At 43.3% G+C, this 24,496-nt stretch overlaps 1 protein-coding gene across 1 annotated transcript; it reads left to right on the plus strand.

Moving 5' to 3' along the window:
- The first annotated feature begins 2,601 nt into the window (after window positions 1-2,601).
- On the plus strand, window positions 2,602-22,807 carry aldh1l2 (aldehyde dehydrogenase 1 family, member L2). Its single transcript, XM_071910099.2, has 23 exons — window positions 2,602-2,737; window positions 3,812-3,956; window positions 6,939-7,173; window positions 9,245-9,410; window positions 10,277-10,378; window positions 11,862-11,951; window positions 12,497-12,628; window positions 12,847-12,972; window positions 13,133-13,224; window positions 14,034-14,181; window positions 14,666-14,785; window positions 14,994-15,121; window positions 15,894-16,044; window positions 16,138-16,208; window positions 16,480-16,585; window positions 17,699-17,786; window positions 17,882-17,975; window positions 18,082-18,181; window positions 19,032-19,130; window positions 19,977-20,142; window positions 20,842-20,947; window positions 21,048-21,247; window positions 22,069-22,807. Exons 1-23 carry the CDS (start codon window positions 2,690-2,692, stop codon window positions 22,122-22,124), a joined length of 2,769 nt encoding a protein of 922 aa, XP_071766200.1. The 5' UTR covers window positions 2,602-2,689; the 3' UTR covers window positions 22,125-22,807.
- The last annotated feature ends 1,689 nt before the right edge of the window (window positions 22,808-24,496 follow it).

Here is a 24,496-nt window from a genome sequence, read left to right on the forward strand (position 1 = left end):
TTTTGCTTTTTTTTGTTGGATCCTTTCTCAAATAGTACATTCAACAAGCAAGCAGGAAAGATGTGTTCCCAAATCCAGAGGTCAATTCTCTTGGTACCTTGGTGTATTTGTCACGGTGCGTTAGCTAATTACAACACATTTGTTTCTGCATTAAAACTCTTGAACTGCAATTTCTAAGAATGTAGGGAAGCTTATTTAATGTAAAACATATTTCGGTACGGTATGAAATCAAGAGGGAGGCGCGTCCTATGCTGCATCAACCACTTAAATAAACATAAAATGTGTCCTTATAGCAATATTTTTCTTTTCTTATTCATGCATTGTTCACTGTACATCATTTGGTAATTTTTAGTGCTTCATGTTTCTTCCCTGAAAGCTACGTAGTTTTCTTCATGAAGGCTGCATGACCCTGACCCGAGGAGGGGAGATCACAATGTACAACTATGTATGATCTTGAAACACAGTTTGTTCCTTGGTTATGACTGATTTTGATAGGTTAATAAATTATGAACCACGTCTGTGCAAGTTAAGGAGACACATTCATTAGGAAAGCGGTATTTTACAAGAAAAGCAGCGTCATAATTTGAATAAAACTTTATGGGACACAAAGACATCCAGTGGGTGTGATAAATGTTAGATGACTCGGCAATATGTCAACCATGTCTACAGGGTTCAATCCAGCCCCAACCTGTTGTAGTAGTAAGGGATAGAGCACTTTCCAGATGACCTGAATAATTGTGTGTGTGTGTGTCCATGACTGCCTGGACCTTTGCTCCGCAGGAACCTGTGCGGGGCAGTTGAGTGTGGATGGAGCCAGACCTCTGTTTGATCAGGACTTGTCCTGTTGGGAATCAGAGCAGGTGGAGAGCACTTTGATATAAGCTGCAGGTGAACACTGCAGACAAAAGTGTTCTTGCTACTGAGGCTGAAAGATATTGACAAAAAAATTGAATTGCAATTATTTGACAGAATATTGCAATTGGATTTACTGAGTTTGAGTATGATGAAAGGTTTTCACCAGTAGGCTTCTTGATTCATGGACCAAAGATTCCCTTGAGCACTGAAATACAATGGAAAAAAATACACTAAAATACAATAGAAATAGAAATCCATTTTAGACTCTCTTAAGCAATTAATTTCAGTCTCTTGCGATTTCGATTATTTATTTATTTTTATTTATTTAATTTTTTTGTATTAATTGTTCAGCTCTACTTGCTACAGAAGTGGACTCTATATCTTAAAAAGCATTTGGGGCTATCATTTTTCTCGATATGAAATTTCAACCCAAGTCATGAACTTTAATCTTTAAAATGAAAACGTAGAGCTTTTGTAGGGTAGAGAACAGCGTGAAAATGACTTTATGGTAGGTATATGAGGAATGGTTAATTTGACTCATGGTTACCTTTCTTGACTTTAACCATCATTAAGGATACTGCCTTGCCATCAGCGTGAACTTTGCTTCCTGGCAGTGGCTATAGATAGGCTGCAGGTAACTCCAGACCATTTGTTGGGCTACTGAGCAGGAATAGGCTTCGAAAAACTACAGAAAAAGTGTTTCCCTCTGTCTTCTTACAGTGTGGAGGTCCACTGCCAGGCCACATTACTTTCAAATTCAGGTTCCCGGGCCCTAAGTGGATTTGAAGGCAGTATTTAGACAACCAAAGCCAGATGTAAAAAGCTGTATGTTTTTTTCCAGTGTCAATGAGGTCTAGTTTCTCCCTGAGAGTTCAACACAGGACAACCTGTGTTTGCACACTGGCACTATTAAGATAGCAAAAACCATAAAGCCTGCAGCAGTTGGTGGAAATTCTGATCTGTGCTTTACTTTTGGGATGAGGTGTGTGTGTGTGTGTGTGTGTGTGTGTGTGTGTGTGTGTGTGCGTGTGCGTGTGTGTGTGTGTGTGTGAGAGAGAGAGAGAGAGAGAGAGTCGGTGGAAGGCATAGAGGAATGATAACTCATGAGGAACACAGAAGTCAATGGACATACATGGGACTGTATGCAGTTGGATAAAATTTTGACACACACACACACCATGCCAAAATCAAACTTTAATTCTTAATTAAAACTAGGAGATCAAAGGAGGTGATCAAACAAAGAAACAGTGTACAAAAGGATGTGGTTTTAATGTGTTTTATGGAACGGATAGTTCAGCTCCTTAGTTCTGATTGGCTGAGTCGCGTTCGAAGCCGTTGCCCTGGCAAACGCCCAACTGTGACAGCAACAGTTAGCTTAATTTTAAAAGTTAATTTATAAATTAAATAACAGTCACATACCAGTTAATTTATGAATACATTTATACATTATAACAGTTAATTGAAAAAATAAATAAATAAATAAATTAGTAAATTAATCGATTTAGCAACCACTATTCTTAGAAACCACGCCCCTAAGTTGTAAAATCCTCCTCTTCGTTATTGCTGTGGCTCGTGTGGTTTATTCATTCCCACGCGTGACCGGCCGAGGTAGTGACCGTGAACGCGCACGTACAGTACCAGGCAGCACGTACTCCGCTGTCGAGTATAAGCTGGCTGTGGCAAGACCAAACCACGGCCACTGACACACACACACACATACACACACACACACTGAGACGTAGAGAGGCAGGTGTGTGTCGCCAGGAGGAGCGCACAGCGGGTCGGACAAATTCTGCAGTGTTTGGATTTATTTTTTTAACAAAACACCGCCATCATGTTGTGGACGGCGAATCAACTCATAAGAAAATTCTCCACCTCTACCGTGAGTAACGTTGCTTTTTTTTTTGCTGCTGCACCGGAATGAATAGTGCCTTTGTTAGTAACATTGTATCGTTATCTAACTTAATAATTACATTGGCAATTCCTGAACGCGCGCCAGGATGCGGTGACATTAACAGGACTGAGTCAGCCTCGTCTTTGACCGCAGCTCAGCGAGTCACAGTTCATGTCTAGGTCTTCTCCCAAGTCACCCTGCTGCTGTTTACTGTCTTTTCGTGCGAATGCCGTACAGTTGTATGGTTGCCAGTTTGCCACGTTACTGTCCGCACGCCGCTCGCCTTTACTGTACAAGACCTGGAGGAGTTGCATCAGCATGTGAGCTGCATGGACTGACAGCGGCTTACAGTAGAGCCTGCAGGGCTGCAAGCTGCAACGCTAATACACTGGGAATCTACTCATTTCTACTGGGCTAATTCTGTCTCCAGCTCATATGCCTGGTTATAGTGGGCGTTTTGCAGCCAGCAGCGCTACAATTTACCTTACTGTGTGCTGGGTGCCATACAGCAGCCAGCTAATGTTGCTTTTATGACTGTGCATGCATGATGAACACTTTGCCCTTAAAATCCTCTTTCATTGCCATGTAAAATAGGAAGAAGGTGCCTCATGTACTTGGCAGGGCCATTCATCTCAGCATGGGGAAACTTGAAACCTCCTTCCCTCACACATGTGGCATGACACTCAGATGGGAGGAGGCGTCTGGCATCATGCACTTGGACATGAGCTCATGTCTTTCTGGAGAGGAGGGCTGTGCTTTCTGCAGCCAATAGTTTCCCAGATCAGGCCCTCACCAATGACAGATTTATTACCCACTGGGCTTACCAGACACCCAGTTACTTAACATCTCTGGGATTGGCAAGAGAGCAGGAAAGAGTGCAGTAAATTCCTTTCTCCTGAACAAAAGGACTTGAAACCGTATAACAAACATACTTGAAAATGCATAACAAAGCAGGTCTAATGAGATTCTGCAACACTGACATTACATTTCCAGCATTTCCAGTATTTCTGTTTGTTTTCCCTTATAATAGTTTAACCTAATCTGTTGTGTGCTCTGTTACAGCATTATTACCAGAATAAGCTGAAACTAGCTCTAATTGGCCAGAGCCTGTTTGGCCAGGAGGTGTACACCAACCTGAGGAAGCAGGGTCACAAGGTGGTGGGCGTGTTCACCGTCCCGGACAAGGATGGCAAGGCAGACCCCCTGGGTGAGTTGACTCTGGTTCGCTTTCTGTTCTCCTGTCTGGTTCTCTCTCTAGAAATCCCTCAGTCATAATAACTATCAAGGTCAGAGGTTCCCAAACTTTTTCATATCAAAGACAACAAAGTGGAGATGCTTTACACCACAGACCCCTATATGATAAAGGTTTTATCTCAGGATTCCCCATGTCAGAAGATATTTCTTGTCTGTCTGTACTGTAGGAGGGGAGATAGCAGTGAGCAGAGTGAAACCTCTGCTCAGAATAGTTATACATTCTCCTACTGTGCTAACTTCTAATGAATGATTTAATAGTGAAATTAAACAAACTATTCCTCATTTTGTTGGGGACCTCCTGGAACTCTCTTTAAGGCCCCCTGGGGGTCCCCAGACCCCAGGTAGGGAACCACTGAGTAACTGCTGGCAACTAGATTCTCAGTTATTGCAGCCTGGCAGTCCATTATTGCTGGTTTATAGTTTGTTGTCTTTCAAACTCTAACTGACTTAGCAGAGTTTGTGTGCCTCATTACGGTCATTCAGAGAGCCATGATGACTGACGGTTAAATCCTTAAATCCTTAGGTACTGCTGTATTTAGGATTTAAGGGTGCGTTCACACCATAGACTGTAGGTTCACACCAGGCATGTTTGGAGCGGTTTATTTGAACTCTGGGGTGTTTACTCCTTTAGTTCTGTTTGTTGGGTTGGGTTTGGGTTGGGTGGCACCAAATAACGGCACCGAGACGCCTGGAAATGCAGGTCTCAGACAGTCAGACAGTGCGGTTTGTTAGGAGTGGGAATGTAATCCAGACCAACTACAGGAAACGACCCCAAATTGCACAGGTTTATGGGTACAAGGAGACGGATGTTGACGTCTGATAGCCAGCAGTTCCTCATGCTTGGAAAGCCTGGCATAACAAAATGAACTGAGGTCAAACTGCAGACTGGACCGATGCTCATATTGAGCTATTTCTTCATGTGTTCAAGTCCATCATGCTTAGCTAAAGGTACAAGTTCTGGAATCTGATTTGTTTTGATCCCCCACACTGCCAAAATCTCTAACCTGGCAGGATGACAGGTCAGCAAAACTCTGTCCAATAAATGAGCTACTTGTGAGTCCATGTGACTTTTGTTTACAAGCCCTGGTTCGGTTGTGATTTGTGAACCTAAACGAGCCAAATACAAAAATGCAACAAAGTAAACTCTCCCTCTGTGGTTCGGACCAAAGAAAACAAGCTGTAGGTGTGGTCGCACCCTAAGGTTCCTGCTGCCTGGCCTGGGCCCTGCTGTCTCCCTCTGGGTGAGCGGAGGCCTCTGCCTGCGGGTGAGGTAGATGCGTGTTGACTCTACAATGCTCCTGCACAAAGACAGGCCTTTATCCTGCATTAGCCGCGGGATAGTGGCTCCATTGTCTGTCCGGGGAGAGGCCCTGTGTGGCCGGGAGATGCAGCACTGAGGTGAAAAGTCTACAATCGGACCGGGCTCTTTGGTATGATGCAATCTACCCAGGATGCATCATCATCATCATCATCATCAGCTGGAGCCTCCTGACCTCTCCCAAGCACCCATCCTCCCTCTTGAGTGTTTACATCCAATATCCAAGAATTTCCGCTCTTCTTATTTCTCATCACAAACACATTCCTTAGTCTACTTTCTTGTGCCTGATCTTGTTCAGCTTGAATTTTGACATGTTACATTTCCGTCCTTCAACAACACATTTGTTCCGACTGTGAGCCAAACAGCAAAGGCCCAGTACCATTCTGTAGGACTGCATGGTCTTCATAAAGCACCACCATGGTTACAGCTGCTGTCTACGAAGCTAGTTAGGCCAATATCTCTCTCCCTCTTTCGGTTATCTCTGTCACTTTCTCTCTCTCTCTCTCTCACACACTGAGACTTGACCCCATATTACCCTTTGCTGTCTTGCACCCCCCCCCCTATCAGAGTGTGGGTACGCTTGCATGTGCGCGTGCATCCGTGGGTTTGGCAGCAGGTGGCCCAGTGTTGGAGAACCCATATCACTGACGCCCAGCTAGTTTATACACTGTACTGTTGCCAGGTGTATTGCACTACTATTTTCAGATGTGTCCAGCTACAGTACAGCTAAGTAGGTCTAGGTTTGGCCAGAGTAAAAACTGATCTGATGGTGAAGTGATTAAGACTCACATGTGACACTCCTGATCTGAGGTCCCACCAGAACCTTCTCTCCTTGTGTTTCCCCTATTCTGTCCCTCAGCTTCCCTACTGTCTGTTCCAATTAATGAAAACTGTTGAGGGCATTCGACAGATTGTACTGCTTCTAAAAAAGACTTCTGATTTTCCTACTTCTTAAATTAAATTTTTAAATTTTTTTAATAATAATAATAATAATGATGTGGCACTCTAAAAATCCCCTGAAGGAGGAAATCATCTTTATGCTCGCACCATTACTCAGGGAGGTCAGAGGTCACGGTGAACATGAAAAGCATTCCGGGAGCTGGTAGGGATTCAGTATCTTGCTTAAGGACACTTCAACAGGCAGAGGCTTGCTGTCCCTACTCTCTACAGCAGTGATTCTCAACCTTTTTCATATCCTAATTTAGTGCACATTTGATGAGGTTTTGTCTCTCGGACCCAAATCTGAGAATATTTTTATTGTTAGATATGGTTTTGTCCAGAATTCCATGACTATCTGTATTGTAGGTAGAGAGAAAACAGTTGAACTATGATCAAAATAGTTACTCTTCTACATTCACTAATTGTATTAACTTCTTGTAAATGAAATAATGGTAAAATTGAACAATACATGAATTTGCTGGGGACCCCCTGGAACCTCCTCAAGGACCCCTGGTGTTCCATGGACCCCATGTTGAGAACCACTGCTCTACACCACCCTGCTGCCAAACCTCACTCCTACTTTCCCAATGGGGGACAAATACATATATATATATTTTTTGAGCGTTCATCCAAATCTAATCACTTGAACTCTCTTTCCCCCTTTCCCCTCTCCATCAGCGGTGGCAGCGGAGAAGGACGGGACGCCGGTGTTCAAGTTCCCCCGGTGGCGCGTCAAGGGGAAGCCCATCCCGGAGGTGGTGGAGGCCTACAAGGCGGTGGGCGCCGAGCTCAACGTCATGCCCTTCTGCTCCCAGTTCATCCCCATGAACGTGATCGACCACCCAAAACACGGCTCCATCATCTACCACCCCTCCATCCTGCCGCTGCACAGGGGCGCCTCGGCCATCAACTGGTGAGCGAGGAGGAGGGAGGGAGGGCTGGAGGTGGACGGGTAGGAGTAGGAGGGGCGGGGCTTAGACAGGGAGGGGTTAAAAACAAGTGTTGGGATTAAGTGAGAGGTTTCGTTGTTGGTGTGCACATGTTTCTGCCTGTCTGCTGGCCTGGACTAAGGAGTTATTTTGGCTCATTGCCAACATGGATTCACATTTGTTAAAAAGTTGCAACAGTGACATTCACATCACAACAAAAACAGCTTGCAGAGACTCACTGTTTGCTGAGAATCTTAAAAATTCATTATTGTAAAACTGGAAGCAGGATATGTTAAACATTACTTCTTCATTTGAGATTGTTGCCTAAGTTTTGTTTTGCAATTTCAGCCACCAGGAATGAATAACAGTACTTTGCTGAAAATAGTCCCCATAAGACACAGTGCAAAGCAGCATTTGATAGATCAATTCTCTGCTTCTTTATTGTAATGAAGGGTTACGCCTCTCAAGCAAGCTCCGGATTATTAGTTTATCCATTATTGTGCAGCCCTGAATGAATAAGAAAGACAGCAGTCACTTTCTGCTGAGTGTGAGCAGATGTTGGCAGGGAGCCAAAAGCAAAACAGAGACACAGACTTTATTTTGCTTTAACTGACGACTGCAGAGGTCAGCCTGGCAAGTGGCTGCATTCGAGACTTGAAACTGAAGCGGCAAACCAGGGAAATGCGTGGCATGTGGGAATTGCAGCTCATTAATAGAATTACTTGCCACCAGTGTTGTATACTGACATGTAATCTGCAGGCCCTGGCCCACCCTGTTTCCCAGGGCCGGGCAGAGGAGGGTCTGGTGCTATCTAACTGGTCAGGCTGGAGGTTTCAACCAGTTCTGTTTGACCTGAACTTCCATGCGAGCCGGTTTTCTTATCTCTCTCTCTCTCTGTCTGCTATCTGTCCCGCCCCTGCTATCACTCTGCCCCGGCTATCAGCGCGCGTAAATGAATAGCTTCCGTTTCTTGTAAACTGTAAAAGCACAACTTACTTTTTTCAATTTATATTGTATTCATATTTTTTTAAATGGCCTCCACAGATGGTGATTTTTAGATTTGCACCCCTGCTGCTGTTCAACAGGACGAGTCAGGGTTCAGTACAGAGGCAGAGGACAGTCCTTTAGTGCACTTTGTTATTACAGTACATGCAGGTCTATGCCCTGTTAAATCAGCCAAACCCCACCTGTTTGGGAGTGGTGACATCAGTATCACCTTATAAATGGCAATATTTGAATATTGCAAATAAAAAAACACACTTTCATGCACTTTTAGAACAAAATCATTCAGTTCAGCTCTCAGGAATGTCACAGGACCTGTACCTGTGTTTTTAAAGATCCTGTGCAATGATTTCAACTTGATCAGGAACAGTTTGAAGTTGATTTCTAACACAATGAGCATCATTTTTGTCAGTTTTTGATGGTTAGATGGTTGCATGCCAGTATTTATCTTTGGGGAACAGATATCCAGGCACTGAGATTCTGGCAAGTAGCTGGCTGGCTATTGTCTGACAGACTATTCGGCACCTGATTAACTATGCATACTTGTCGACCAATCAGAGCATTCATTGAAACCTGGGTGTAGGTGACATCATTTACACCAGGAAGTAGACTGGAATTCTAAATCTGTTTGATTCTGTTGAGTTTTTCAAAGGGCAAATTTCCACAATGCTGATAGTTTTAATAATTTGGGTAACTTTACATGAACAGTTCCTTTGTTAAAGTATACAATGAAACTGATAAATGTAATTCTGATTCCACTGGACCTTTTAAGCGGCCTATAGAGGGCCGACATGGTTTCACTGCCTAATGGGTGGCTAGACAGCTTTATTTCACACTTATCAACAGTTGGCCACAGTGTTAATTTTTCCAGGTACAATCACCTTTTATCATCTCCTTATCTGACTCTGCTCTGCTTAGATGTGTTTATGGCCTATATTACACCTTCTACCTGGTCTGTACTTGAGTGTGTTATGGCACAGTTCCATGTGTTTAAGACTGTGTGTGTGTGTGTGTGTGTGTGTGTGTGTGTGTGTGTGTGTGTGTCATCATCAGGACCCTGATCCACGGAGACAAGAAGGCCGGCTTCTCAGTGTTCTGGGCTGACGACGGTCTGGACACCGGCCCCATCCTGCTGCAGAGGGACTGTGACGTCGAGCCCAACGACACGGTGGACACACTCTACAACCGCTTCCTGTTCCCAGAGGGCATCAAGGCCATGGTAACCACCTGGAGTCTCCTCTGTGATGTGTCAGTTACGCTTAGATGGAGAGAGAGATGGACAGATGGACTGCTACTGCCTAAATTACTAAGTTTCTTTCCTTCTTAGTCCCCTAAAGGAAACTGAGGTGTCATCAGCAGTGTATTAGCAGCTCATATGTATATATATATATATATATATAACACCTATTTAGCAATCAGTATTTAAGTAAGCAATCAAGACTGTTAGGAACATCCGTAAGGAACAACTGTAAGTAAATCCATACAAGAAATCCATTCTGTTTCCATCAATCCATTCATACTTCTCAACATGTACTGAAATTGTTGGAAGCATATGTTTATATAACCCCACAATTTATTCTATTTTTATTGCTTTTATTGTTTTATTATTTTTGCTGTTTTTACTGCCTATTTTGTATTCTATTGTTTCTATCTATTTTTTTAATCTATTTGTATTCTCCTGCAACAACCTAATTTCTCCATGGGGATCATTTAAGTTTCATTTTATCTTATAGTAAAATACAGAATAGTAAACATGAAAAATATCAAACAATTAAAAAAGTAACAAAAATGTACTAGTTTGTATATTGACATATTTTACAGTAATATTTTCAGGGTTTTTTTTGGGCAAACCACAGCTAATTTCTACAGATTATTGGATTAATTTTGGAGATAATGCTATATACATGTATTACCATTATTGTTATTTATGGAGATACTATTGTAAAATTGGCGTCACCAGAAGCTGCCGGCCCACAAAGCATGAGACATATGATAAGGTCTATAATGTTATGAATATATCTGTGGCACGGCGGACTGAGGCGTCACGCTCACACTGACCTGGGATGGGTGTGTGTCCCGGGGCAGGTGGAGTCGGTGCAGCTCATAGCCGATGGAAAAGCCGCTCGCGTTCCCCAGTCAGAGGAAGGAGCGACCTACGAAGGCATTCAGAAGAAATCCAACTCCAAGGTGAGATTTCTATACTCTTACACACACTCACATACACACACAATACAGACAGCAGCCTAGAGGCAGATATGATGTGATAAATATGCAGTGGCTCCTTTACTCCTGTATTCATCATCTGGCTTTATTGCTCAGCTGCATCATAAATCTCCCAGCAACCACAGCTGACGCCATCTTGGAGGTCCAGTGGAGAATTGGCTGTTTGCAGCAATGCCTAAATATATAACAACTGAACAAAAAAGAAGAAAAATATATAGAAGATTGTTGTGGTGTGGGTGTTTGTACATTCAATAATGTTTAAGTAAAAGTGTCTGATAAGGTAGATTTGTTTCCAAATTTCAGTGACTGTGACACAAGAAACTGTCTTAAGCTCTTGCCCCTTTGGTCCTAGTCTCTGTCCCAATGAACTGAAAGTTGTAGCTTCAAAAGTGTCAGCTCAGTGAACATAAACATTTGTGTTTTTGGCTAGCCAGCAGTCTAATTTAGCAAAGCAACTGATGTTAATGTTAACATGCAACTATTAGCCACTACTAACACTAGCTTCTGTTAGCTAGTGTGCTAATCAGGTGTGTCAACCACAGGATTAGCTAACCAAATACAGAAATGAACCATGTCTATTCTGTACTATTTCTAAACAATGTCAATGTTTTGCCCAAGAGCTGAAAACTGAAGACCTCCAATATGGCCGCCAGAGGGTGTGTTACATCACCTGAAAGCCCTCTATAGGAATTACAGCACAGTTGTCATCACATTATAAATATCCAAATAAGTGCAAATTATTAACTACAATGTCTACTGGAACAGATACTGGACTGGGCCCAGGAATGAACCTGGATCTCAGGACCAAAATTACCCACAACCCCACATCTACAAAAACAATCTTACAGGAAATGCTAATATGGATCGTAATTTAAAGCAACATTGTGCTGAAGCCCAAGATGGCACTCCTATATTTTATATTAGGAGTGCCTAATATAAAATATTCCCATTATATACTGTACATGGGGAGAATACAGTCACTAGTACTCTGCTGCAGTAAGCAGTTGGGTAGAACTTCACATGGAGCCGTTTAGTGCAACAACACTTGCTTTCATTTAACAGCATGGAAAATTCCTGTTTACCGAACATGTAGTTCAGGGCCAAAAATATGATGAGTGAGTGAATGGGTGGCGGCGGGGTGTGTTTGTCTTACAGGGAGAACGGGAGGGGTGGGGCTGATCGTAGCAGGCTGCCGGTTTGTGATTTGTCGCTTAAAGCCACGCTGCTGGCAGCATTTCAAAATGCGCTATTCTTAGTACAGAGGGTTATTTTTCAGCGCTGCTCTTCCACGTGTTGCACAGCTACAGGCAGCCAGCTGTTGGACTTCCCTCTCATTCTTGGAAACTTAAGAAGGTTCCTGTGAAAGGGAAGATGAATTTGACTCCTCTGCGTTTTGTGTGTGTGTGTGTGTGTGTGTGTGTGTGTGTGTGGTCTCTCTGTCGCTCAGGTGGACCTGGCCCAACCGGCCGAGGCCATCCACAACTGGATCCGTGGCCATGACAAAGTCCCCGGTGCCTGGACTCTCATTGATGGCCAGGTACTTTTCCTGGAACACACAAGCAAAGAAAATACACATACTAGATGTCTACTCCAGGGTTAGACTGATATGGGGTTTTGAAGGCTGATACAATACTGATATTTTTGTGCCGAAGCTGCTGATGGCAGATATTTTGTGCTGATATTTAGTATCTTTTAATATGACCTTTTTAATGCCCCAAAAATTTGAAGTATTCAGTGTTTTTCGCATAATTGTATTCTTGTCGAGGTGGAAAAGCCTCATCATGGGACACTAAAACTCTCCACTGAAACCCAGACTAATGAAATTATTGAACAATTAAATAAAAAAAAGCGTGGGAAAAAAAGAAAAGAAAATTTCATTGCAGGTTTTACTGACTGTTTTTCTGTAGTTATGGTCAGGAAGGATCATATCAGAAGTGGACGACACTGACTGGTCGATTTCTGATATTTAATAAAAGGCCAAAACCACATATCAGCAAACTGATATAGTATATCAGTCTAACCCTAGTCCACACACACACACACACACACATCTGTCCTAACTGCTCCTCTGCCTGCCTGCAGACTGTGACCCTGTACGGCTCGTCCATGTTGGGGCCGGTGCCGGCCGGTCAGCCCCTGGACATCGAGGGGGCGTCCCAACCCGGCCTGGTCACCAAGAACGGACTCGTCCTGTACGGATCTGACGGGAAAGCCGTGAGTGTTCCAGTAGTTTGTCGTACTACAAACAGTCAAAACAAACAAAAGTAGAGCAGGACGAGTGTGGCAATGCTTTGGCCTCTACTGGCTGTAGTAAGGAAGGTTTTAATGTCGCTCGGTCGTTCAAACTCAGTTGTACCCTAATTCAAATCATCTGCTGTCCCTCCTCCCTCCTCTCCTCCCCGCTCTCCTTCCATCCCGACTTTCCTCCACAGCTGCTGGTGAAGAACCTGCAGTTTGAAGACGGGAAGATGATCCCTGCCTCCAAGTACTTTTCCTCAGGAGAAAGCTCCAGTGTGGAGCTGACTGATGATGAGAAGAAGATGGCAGAGGAGATCAAGGCAAGTGACTGATGTGGTTTACAAAGGAGATATATCACTGTCCTGCCCTTAAAATACATGTTCATCACCAGGATTCAGACTCTTTTCCGGCAAAATCTAAAATTCACTCTGTGTCATTATATAGTTGTTGAATAACTTGTGAATGTTGTCTTGCCTACAGATGATCTGGAAGGGGATCCTCAGCAACATCCCGGCGATCGAAGACACCACAGACTTCTTCAAGTCCGGAGCGGCCTCCATGGACGTGGTCAGGTGAGGCAGGAGGCCGGCGCAGCGACCGGCTCCGACCGAACCGCTCTCACTCCGGACCGACCTGTCCTACTTCTGTCGGGACATTCCATGCCCCTTGCTGTGCTTCATTAGTCTCACATAGCCAGAACATTCTCCACACTTCATTTTGGCTGTACCAGTGCAGAAGAATGGTCTGGCAGAACCCTTTTTTGAGCTCGGATGCTGCAAAAAAAACAGTTGGGGTTTTTTGATTATCAAGCAACCAGTCATTATCGTCATCGTCACACCTTCCAAAATAGTGCCGGGGGGCATTTGTGCCTGAGAAGAGCCGTGTCCCGTATTGATGTTAGTGTGCAGGCAAGTCAGCGACTAAGAAAGTAGAAGTTTGTCGCCAAAATCCGCTTGATTAACCCCTCGGGTGTTCAAATTTCAACTCATTTCATGATTTCATGTTAAGGGTTTGATAATTGCCGAGTGGATTACAAATCACCCTGCATTACTGTGATGTGCCAGTAGGGGCAACAGCAGCCCAGAGATTAGAGAAAGAAAGTAGCTTGTGAATGGATGGGCACCAGTTCAAATCCCCCGACAAGCTGGGAGAAGGCCAAGGTAGAAGATTGGATGTTCTGGGCAGCTCCCACCAGGTGTGAATGCTGTGAGAAAGTGAAGCAGGGTGTTGCTGAGAAATAACATGCATGCTCAGCAAACCTTCCCTGGATAAATAAAGGCTAAAAATAAGAATAAAAGACTACTGCTACTCTAACCGTTGGTGACCTGTGTGTGTGTGTGTGTGTGTGTGTGTGTGTGTGTGTGTGTGTGTGTGTGTCCAGGCTGGTGGAGGAGGTGAAGCAGAAGTGTGCCGGTGTTCAGCTGCAGACTGAAGACGTGTACATGGCCACCACCTTCCAGGACTTCATCCAGATGTTTGTCCGCAGGCTGAGGGGAGAAGACCAGGAGGAGGAGCTGGTCATCGACTACGTGAGTCAGAGGAACTTCTGTGATCTCAGTACACTGCAAATGTAATCTGGTATTGAGTTTTATAAGCTGATTTTTCTTAAAACAAGTGAACAGGTCTGCCAGTGGGGTGAGATAGTTTCACCTGTCTCCAATGCAAATCAAGGTGCTTCAAGAATTTTCTTGGATGAAGTGTCATTTCCTTGACACTAGTGAGTGAGCCACCTTGTTTCAAGATATTGACATCTGAACATGATTGTTTCTGGAACATTCCTGAATCAACTAATTGGAAATTAGTGGTATTATCTCATCCTATTGACATTTTTTGCATTTGCGTTTTGTGTTTCTTTAATCACCTATAAATCCCTTTACATACTGTAGGAATTATTTAGGGGTCTTCCAGATCTGAGATTGCTGAGGTCACTGATGATATACGTTATATAGATATGTTGTATCTCTTTGTGTTTGATGTGTGATAGCTGTACTGTGAATGTGGTTTTGCTCCCAGGCGACCAAAGAAGTGAACAACATGACTGTGAAAATGCCATACCAGTGTTTTATTGACGGCAAGTTTGAGGATGCGGAAAACGGCAAGGCCTGCGATACCATCAACCCTGCTGACGGATCGGTGAGCCTCATGAACACACACACACACACACACACACACACACAAGCTTGTTAATACACCCTGATGCACATAAACACACATGAATGACTTGGAAAACACACTGGCACATTGCACATTTGTTATAAAATGGATTGTCTGGTACATTACTTTGTTTCCCATCAAGCAGTGGAGTCTGTACAAGCTACTAACCGCCACTTCCTTCCCCCAGGCGATCTGTAAGGTGGCCTACGCCTCAGTGGGCGATGTGGACCGGGCGGTGGCAGCTGCCAAAGAAGCTTTTGATAACGGCCCCTGGGGCAGGATGAACCCCCGAGACAGAGGAAGTCTGCTTTACAAGTGAGCGCTGTGCCTGTAGCACCACCTAGAGGCCTGCAGTCGGCTTTAGTTACATAATCAGAAAAAACATGGAGGTTCAAATTCACTAAGAATGCTTAGTGAGGGTAATCTGCACATTTTTTTCGTTTTTCGTTTTTCATTTTTCGTTTTTCGTTTTTGCACCTCATTTGCTCAGGCGCAGAGTTTTCAGATATTTATGCAAAACAAGCCGTCGAAAATAGAACTGCACAAGCAAATATCCCCCTTCATCACCAGTTGCAAGCACAAATTGTGTGCTTCAGCTGTCAGGCTAATCCACCAAGGCTGCATCCTTACACCTTAAAGCCCCCTCTGTAATTACAGCGTTCTCTGATCTGATTCTAGGATGAAAAGCCTCTCCTCTGCTTCCTGACTCACTGATGCCAATGCCTGTGTCTTGCAGCAATAATAACAGTAATTCTGAATGAACAAACTCTTTGTGCAAAGTTTTTATTCCATATTGATGTTGAGAAGTGTTAGTGAATTGGGTGCAATTTGCGAAATAATGAGATTTACACATAATTTACATATGCATGACCATGATAGGCACAAAGAGGCTTTATTGTTTGACCAGCGCAATAGGAATGCTTTCCACTCATACTGAGCACGGTTAGTGAATTGCGTGATATTCTTTAGTGAATCTGGGCTGAAGTCTTGTCCTCTGCATAATAATTATCCTAATATTTTTGAAACAACACTTCTTGTTTCTCCCTCCCTCTCCTTGCCCCTCTGACCTCTGACCTCCACTCTCCAGGCTTGCAGACCTGATGGAGGAGCACCAGGAGGAGCTGGCCACCATTGAGTCCATCGACTCGGGAGCCGTGTACACGCTGGCCCTCAAGACCCACGTAGGCATGTCCATCCAGACTTTCCGCTACTTCGCTGGCTGGTGCGACAAGATCCAGGTAGATTCCCGTGCACCAGGTTTTACCAGCGGCTGCTTTGCAAAAGATATCACTGATGATAATTCTCACGCCACATCCTGTTGTTTCCTGCAGGGCAAGACGATACCCATCAACCAGGCCAGACCCAACCGCAATCTGACCTTCACTAAGAAAGAACCTCTGGGGTAAGAGCCCTAGTTTATAAAATACCTGTTATGTCTATGATGAGCCTTGTATTTTGCACTGATGAATAACTTTATTGAACGATATTGAGCCACTGACCCTCTGTCTTGTCTTATCGGCTATGTTATGATTTGTCATGTGCATTTATTTTGTTATGCTGTTATTGTGCGTTTCTATCTGGTAAACCCTACACGCAAAACCCAAATTTTCTTACGGGACAGTAAAGATTGAATTGAAGTGAATGGATCGTGCTGTGTGTTTTTTCCCTGGCAGTGTGTGTGCCATAGTCATCCCATGGAACTACCCTCTCATGATGCTGGCCTGGAAGAGCGCTGCCTGCCTCGCAGCTGGGAACACACTCGTCCTCAAACCTGCACAGGTGAGTGCAACACACACACACACACACACACATACAGACTTCACATAAAGACTTGTAACAGTCACAAAGCCAAACAAAGGCAATTTTTAAAACAAAAGTTAAGGCGGCTTTGTGGGGAGTGTTGATGGGTCACTTTTAAGAGAGGGAGTTTGAACCATGGGCGAGGGGTTGCAAGGGGGACTAGCAGGTTTATCCTGTAATTTTGTTTGTTTTCCATCGAATTGTTTGTTTCCATGTATTGTGTTTGCTTGTTTCCATCGAGGACCACTTTGGAAATAAGTGTTTTTAGTAATGCTTTTAAGTGCTATCCTCTGGGATTTTTGTGTCATGATACTCCTTTGAGTTGTTGTGCTTTTAAATTCCTAATAAAAAAAATTAAAAAAACAACTCATACGTACTGTACAGCCTTCATGTAGATTTGTTGAAATAGCCGGTGCTTACACAGTGCGTTGCTCAACATATATCAGATCATCAGATGTCATCCAGGAAGTAAGACAGAAATGCACTGGAGGGAACAGATAAGCTCATTTTTAAATGTGGCAGTCCTTTTTCAGTGGCACTAAAAGTGTCAAGTGACGCCACTTTAACACAACTTAGTTTGATTTCAGAGCATCAATAGAGGACCACAATGTCTGTTTTCTCATGCCTCGGTGGTCATTCACCTATTTCAAGATAAAATGACTTAGAAAGGTAATGCAGTGACTCAAACTAAGCAGGTAATTTAGCATACAACTGCAGAACAGGCCGTGGAGCATCTTTCACGTCACCCTAAAGAAAATATATGATATGATAGAGCAGTTTTACCCATCGTGGTGGTGAAATGCAGATGTCAGTGCTGCTGATTCTTCAAATCGTCTGCCTGCAGTGTCGCCATCAAATGACACGTCAGTTATCACATCTGGTGCATTTGGGTTTTTAGTGTCACATACAACCTGCTACATCCCGTGTCTGTACGAAGCAACATAGTTTGGTAGAACAAATTTTAGAAGGTTTCATCTAATACATCCAAGTTAGTTTCTGCCAGAGAATAATGAACTGCCTGCTCTGCCTAAATGAATAGAACTAGTTTCAGCCCTGTTTCTGTCTTTCATATGTTATTTCAAATATTAACAGGTCACTCCACTGACGGCGCTGAAGTTTGCTGAGCTGACGGTGAAAGCTGGCATTCCTAAAGGAGTCATCAACATCGTGCCAGGCTCAGGTAACAAACACAAAGATCCTTAAGGGAATAAAGCTCATCACTTCTCCTCCATTCCTTCTTTTCTGATTCCTCTCCTCTCTCCTCTCCTCCTGCAGGCGGTTTGGTGGGACAGCGTCTGTCCGACCACCCAGACGTCCGCAAGCTGGGCTTCACCGGCTCTACGCCTATTGGCAAACAGATCATGAAGAGGTACGCTACGATTGGTCCACCGACACGATGAACTCATTGCTGATTGGTTGACGTAGCTGTTAGGTTAAACTTCATGCCCTTGCCTTGTGTTTTGTTCCTGCTGCAGCTGTGCGCTCAGCAATCTGAAAAAGGTTTCTCTGGAGCTGGGAGGGAAGTCGCCGCTCATCATCTTCAGCGACTGTGACATGGACAAGGCTGTTCGCATGGTGAGGCAGAGAGAGAGAGCAAGACTCAGAGAGAGAGAGAGAGATTATTATTGTCTCAGGCTGGGGACACACTAGAGGATTATCAGACCCATTTACACCAGATTTTCAAATCCCAACAATTGGAGGGGAAGTCCTGATCGGAGGCTCAGCTGGAGCCAATTGTTGGCAAAACTTATCTGTTGGTGTGAGGGGTTTACAGATTCAGTCTTAACCACCCCGATCATATCAAACATGATATTAACGACCCAACATCTTAATTAATCTCAGTTATATCGTTGAGCGTGTGATACCCCATCATTACCTGATCATGTAGTGTGAGCATATTTACGACTGGGAGACAAACAAATCGTTGAAATCTGTTGTTATGTGTGTGATGCAATGTGTTTTTCAAAATCAATTAGGATTTTAAAGTCTTCTAATGTGTCTCCAGCCTTAGTTTTTGTTATGCTCTTTATTATCGCTCCTCTTTTTTTTTAATCTCATGGTCCTGTATAGCTCAGTGGGTAGTAAACCTTTTATTTATTGACACTGACACAGTTAATAATAATAATGAGTAATAATAATAAGTTTATTTGTATAGCACTTTTCTAAAAACAGTGTTTACAAAGTGCTTTACATACAATAAAAGACAAAGAGACAGTGATGTGAAAGTACCACAAATAAATAAAATAGAGTTGGATAAAAAGTATGGGGGGGAAAGCAAGAAAAACAACAAAATAAAAGTCAGATCAGTTAGACACAAATATTGACACTCATGCTACTGCAGCAAACTTTGGATGAAAACACCCATCAAATATCTATTGTTCTGTTATTAACCCAGTATGTGTTTGTATCTGAATTCATTCCACAGGGCATGAGCTCTGTTTACTTCAACAAAGGCGAGAACTGCATCGCCGCCGGACGTCTGTTTGTGGAGGAGTCCATTCATGACGAGTACATCAGCCGAGTGGTGAGTGAGCCGAACACCGGCGCCGCGCTCCTCTGGGAATAAAATGCATTAACCAGCCACAGCATCCTGCGCTCTGCTCCTCAGCTGCTTCCTGCTGCGCTACACGGAGCTCTGAGAAACTAAACCTACAGGCAGGAGATGTTGTTTAAGGTTGTGATCACATGGGATGCTTTTCAGAACGTCCTGCATGCTTTGAACACGTCTCAACTAGGTGTCAAGGTGGAGCTCTTGGACGAGACGATAAAACTCTGCTCTGTTCTCACTAGAGCTGAAACAATTAGTCGATTAATCAAATAGTGGATCGACAGAAAATGAATCGATTATAACTTTGATAATTGATGAAACGTTTTAGTCATTTATCAAGTAAAAAAATACCAAACGTTTGCTGGTTACAGCTTCACAAACACTAAGATTTACTGCTTTTCTGCATTTCATATCATTATAAAATTCATACTTTGTGTGTTTTTTGGCTGCTGGACATGCTAATTAAGTAAGTTTAAGAATCACTTTGAGCTCTGGTAACTTCTCATGGGCATGTCTTATTATTTTTAACATTTTATGGACTAAATGATTAATAAATTAATCAAAAAGATCATCAATAAATTAGTCGATAATGAAAATAATGGTTAGTTGCAGCCCTAGTTCTCCCTACCAGGAGACTCATTAACCACCTCCTCCGTTTCAGACTGGACTGACATTCTCTTGTCCAGTTTTATTTTCAACATCGTTATCCCCGTTGTTACTTCAGGTTGGCTAGCTGTTGCATGTGAGCAGGAGGAAAAAAGCCTCCTGTCTGATCACAGCCTGATGCAGCTTGCTCCTGTTTCTCCACCCGCCCTCTTTAAGGTGGAGGAGATTAAGAAGATGAAGATCGGGGACCCTCTGGATCGCTCCACGGACCACGGCCCGCAGAACCACAAGGCCCACCTGGACAAGCTGGTGGAGTACTGCGACATCGGAGTGAAGGAAGGAGCCACGCTGGTGTACGGAGGCAAACAGGTGGACCGACCAGGTAGTCCACACACTGAGCCTCTGTAGCCAACCGGCTGCCACACCTGCTGACTGCAACCAACACCACATATATAGCTAATGTGACTCATTCTTACAATCAAGTCAGGTCAGATTTACTGTTGACACACAGGTTTGTCACCAGGTGATTTACTGCAAACAAAAGGCACAGATAAAAAATGGGAGCTGACAAAACAACGCTAATAAAAACAAGATTGAACAAGTACTTAAAGAAATGCTGCCAGAGCGTGTGTGTGCATATAAGTGTGTGTAAAAGCACCGGGCAACACAATGTGTATGATCCACAATTTCCAGGGTGTTAGCAGCAGTATTTACTGTGGAGTGAGTGAAGACATTACCACTAACTTTTTATAGAGTGACTTCAGGGAAATGAGGAGCTACAGCTGGCAAAATCATTAATTCAGTCATCTTTTAAATCACTGCCTGAAACACATTTTACAGACAGGCTTTCATATAAATCCTTGCCTGCTTTATTCTTCTTTTATTTTTATTGTTTATCTTGGATTTTTTTTGTCTTGTTTTGTCTACAAAGTACTTTTTAATTCACTTTTTGAAGTGGTGCACACAAAAGTTCTTCCTTGTCTTTCTCTTTCTTCTGCTTATTAGCATTATAAGCAATAGAAGTATTACTAGCATTACTAGCACCAGTATAGTGATTATCACGGCTGTTGTCCCTCTGCAGGTTTCTTTATGGAGCCCACAGTGTTCACCGGTGTGGAAGACCACATGTTCATCGCCAAAGAGGAGTCCTTCGGCCCCGTCATGGTGGTGTCCAAGTTCAAAGACGGGTAGGTGGAGCACTTTTTTTCTTAGTACACAAGCAAACGATACTGTGATGTGATGGGAGTTCCTGACCAGCATCCCATCCTGCCTCTTGTCTTCCTGCAGCGACGTAGACGGCGTGCTGCAGAGAGCCAACGACACAGAGTTCGGCCTGGCCTCCGGCGTGTTCACCCGCGACATCAACAAGGCCATGTATGTGAGCGAGAGGCTGGAGGCCGGGACCGTGTTCGTCAACACCTACAACAAGACCGACGTGGCTTCGCCCTTCGGGGGCTTCAAGCAGTCCGGCTTCGGCAAAGACCTCGGTAAGCAGCGGCGGGGGGGGGGGGTGGAGATGGAGAGGTTTTTGAGCAGAAGATGAGTAAAGGAATATATCGCTGCTTTCATGGGAAACCATCTAGCTGCAGTTCTGGTGTTTTTTTCTTACTTGAATTCATTTATAGGTAATTTCCTGACCATTGGACCCTTGAAACCTGTTCAAACAGCTTCATCAGTCAGAAAAGAAGCAGTCCTTTCTTCATTTTATTCCACATTTTTGCAGATACATGCTTTTAATTCAACAGTAATATTCTGCACAGAAATATCAGATGTGCATAGTTCCCTCTGGTCATGGAATTTTTGGAATATCACCGAATTTAGAGAGCGGTATTCCAGACAGGGACAGTCAGGGAATTTGATCAATTCTCTGGAGAGGTCAGGGAATGTCAAGGTATTTTACAAATTTACCAGAATTTTCCAAATTGTCACACACACATTTATTGCTTTAGCTGGTGGTTTTCAGCTGTTTTTTCCTCCACAGTAGCCCAACTGTAATGGAAACCAGACTGTTTATCCCTAACTTTTCTGAGCTGAAAAACAACACTAACAAACCAGGATGGAATAAAAAGTTTTAGCTTATGGAAGTGCTTTGACTTGGTTTTGGAAAGTCATGGAAAAGTCATGTAATTTTACATCAGGGCCACAGTGGGAACCCTGGACGCGGATCACACTCACGCTGTATCTCTTCATCTCACGTCCTTCATCATCCTTTCTGCTTCGGCGCCCCGTCACAGAAAATTACCCATGGAGCTTTGGTGTTTTTTGCTTCATTTGATCGACCTGGTTTTGTCCTCTGTCTCATCCACAGGAGAGGACGCTCTCCTGGAATACCTCAGGACCAAAGCAGTGACCGTGGAGTACTGAGGCGCAAACCCTCATCCCGAACTCTGACTCCACGACTGAATTGGAAGGGACTCGTCTGCCTCGTCCAGCTTCAGCTTTGCTCCGGGCCGGTGCGTGTGTGTGTGTGTGTGTGTGTGTGTGTGTGTGTGAGTGAGAGGAGAGCGTTGTTGTTCATCTCGGCCGCAGCCTGGACGACGTGCCTACCGTTTCTTAGCGCTCCGCGTGGAAACTTGCATCACGGACACAGGACACATGCGCTTTCCCCCAGCAACAAACCAGGAAACCGCTTGTATATCTCTAAGTCTGACCCTGAGGCGGACGCCGCTGTCCCCGAGGGGAGCCAAGCTGGTTCTGACTGGTTACACACAGTATTTTAAAGGTTTCAGTTCTTCCATATCCAGTACCATGATAGTGCATTTTTACTTTGAAGCATAACTCCAGCCATTTTCAGCGTGGATCCTGTTTTCCCATCTCTTTTTCCGATCGATTCTGACCAAAATCTCATCAATTGCTTCACTATAGAGCTACTGATCTTATTTGCCTGGGTTCGCAGCTCTCTAAGGCCGTTGGACACTCCAAAAATTGACCTCAAAAGCATCCGAAGCCTGTCTTTTTCATCACATTGATCGCTCGCTCTGTAATGAAACATGTCGGTATAAAAGATGTAAATGAAAACTATCTTTCTCACACAGTTTTGATGCTACCTTGGCCATTCCTTCAGCATTTAACTCTTTACCGGTCGGCTGTAGCTGCCGGTCTACATCCAAATTGTGTAAAGTAGTGCAAAATAAATAGTCAAAGTGGTCGGGTCATGGATAAACTGAAATTAACTCTATACATGTCTCATTACAGACTGAGAAAGACATGCTTTGGGTGTGTCTTTTGGCCCAATAGGACTGTATCAGAGAGCCGTGGATCCAGGAAAACAAGACTTAAGTAGATCAATAGTGAAGCAGTTGACGGAATTTTGATCAGAACTGATCGGTATGATGGGAAAATGATGGGAAGATAGGGTCCATGTTGAAAATGGCCAGAGTTCTGCTTTAAATCCCCAATCCCTAATCCAAATGAAAACAAAATGGTAGCTACAGAAAGTAAAACAAAAAGGGATTGAAGACATTGTTTTATTCTTAAATTGATTGATACGAGTCTTAATACGAGGAGTGACTTCATGACAGCCAAATGTGAGGTGTTAGAGTATTTTAAAGCTGTAAATGGGTTCTTTTTTTTCTGTAAACATTGGAGTAGTATTTTGAGTTTTGGACGGGATCTGAAAGATGAAACGTCTTGTTTTTTTTTTTTATCTGCATGCCATACCATCCAAGAAGACGCCTGAACACACAACTGAGATGCTAAAAACAACTCCGGGTCTGTTAAACACAACCTCAGTCTGTAACTGAGCCATTTTATTTATGACTCACTACTTTTCATTTTGGCTCCATCACACTCTCGTTTTACTTCTTTGCAGCTTTCAGGTCCCACATTTTATCTTTAGACATGCACAACTCCCTTTGTCAAATTTTAGTTTATTTGTAAATATTTTTTAACAAAAGAGGGAAAAAAAAAGAACTATTTTTTTTGACATTGTATTTGTCAGAGGAACACTATGTTATAACACTATATTTGTTAAAGACACACCAGCCTGACTCTAGATGTTTTTACATTTAGATCATTAGAAAATCTAAGAAAAAAGATCAATATAAATCGCTAAAGTGAAGAACTTCTGAAATTAGTTTTCTATTTGTGCCACACACACTCAACAAGGGCAGCAAAGGGCTACGAAACACAGGTTTCATGTGCAATTCTGAGGCTTCACAGCCGGGGAAACGGTATCAAAACAAAAAGGGAAGGAAGGAAGTGTTTCTTTCTCACTCTCTGTGCACAAAGTGAGAGCCATCTCATCAATACCTAGTCTGTCTTCAGTCTTAAATGTCGTACAGTGGTGAATAAACTTTGACATGAGTTTGACTGGATGTTGCTGTTTTGTTTACTTTGGAGTACAGGGACTGAAAACCTGCAGCGCTACGGGACGATACCAGTGTTTCCAGAGCTGGTACTCTTATTTTGTAGTGTTTCACATTATATTTAATACTCAGCTTGCATAAAACTCTCTCACAAACATGAATCCTTGTTAAAAAATAAATAAAAATGTTTGCACAGTTAAGGTTTGGATTGCATTTTACCAGAAATGCTCCAGGCGATTATAAAATGATCATGTGCTTTGTCTGTCAGACTGGACTGTTTTGCTTTGAGGGTTTTTTTTGGTCATGATATGATTTTAGAATAAAAACCGTGAAACCTGGGCTGGTATCGGTACCAAAGTCAAAATGTTGGTATCATGACCTTATTACTGCATGTTTTGTCCTTATCTTTTACAAAATGAGGCCCTCTGA

This window comes from Centroberyx gerrardi, chromosome 24 (assembly GCF_048128805.1).
Source record: "Centroberyx gerrardi isolate f3 chromosome 24, fCenGer3.hap1.cur.20231027, whole genome shotgun sequence".
Lineage (NCBI taxonomy): Eukaryota > Metazoa > Chordata > Actinopteri > Beryciformes > Berycidae > Centroberyx > Centroberyx gerrardi.

Coding starts and splice junctions, on each gene's coding strand:
- aldh1l2 (XM_071910099.2), top strand. CDS start 2,690: ATGTTGTGGACGGCGAATCAACTCATAAGAAAATTCTCCACCTCTACC. Junction 17,976..18,081: donor GGCAAACAGATCATGAAGAG/GTACGCTACGAT, acceptor TTCCTGCTGCAG/CTGTGCGCTCAGCAATCTGA. Junction 21,248..22,068: donor CGGCTTCGGCAAAGACCTCG/GTAAGCAGCGGC, acceptor TCTCATCCACAG/GAGAGGACGCTCTCCTGGAA.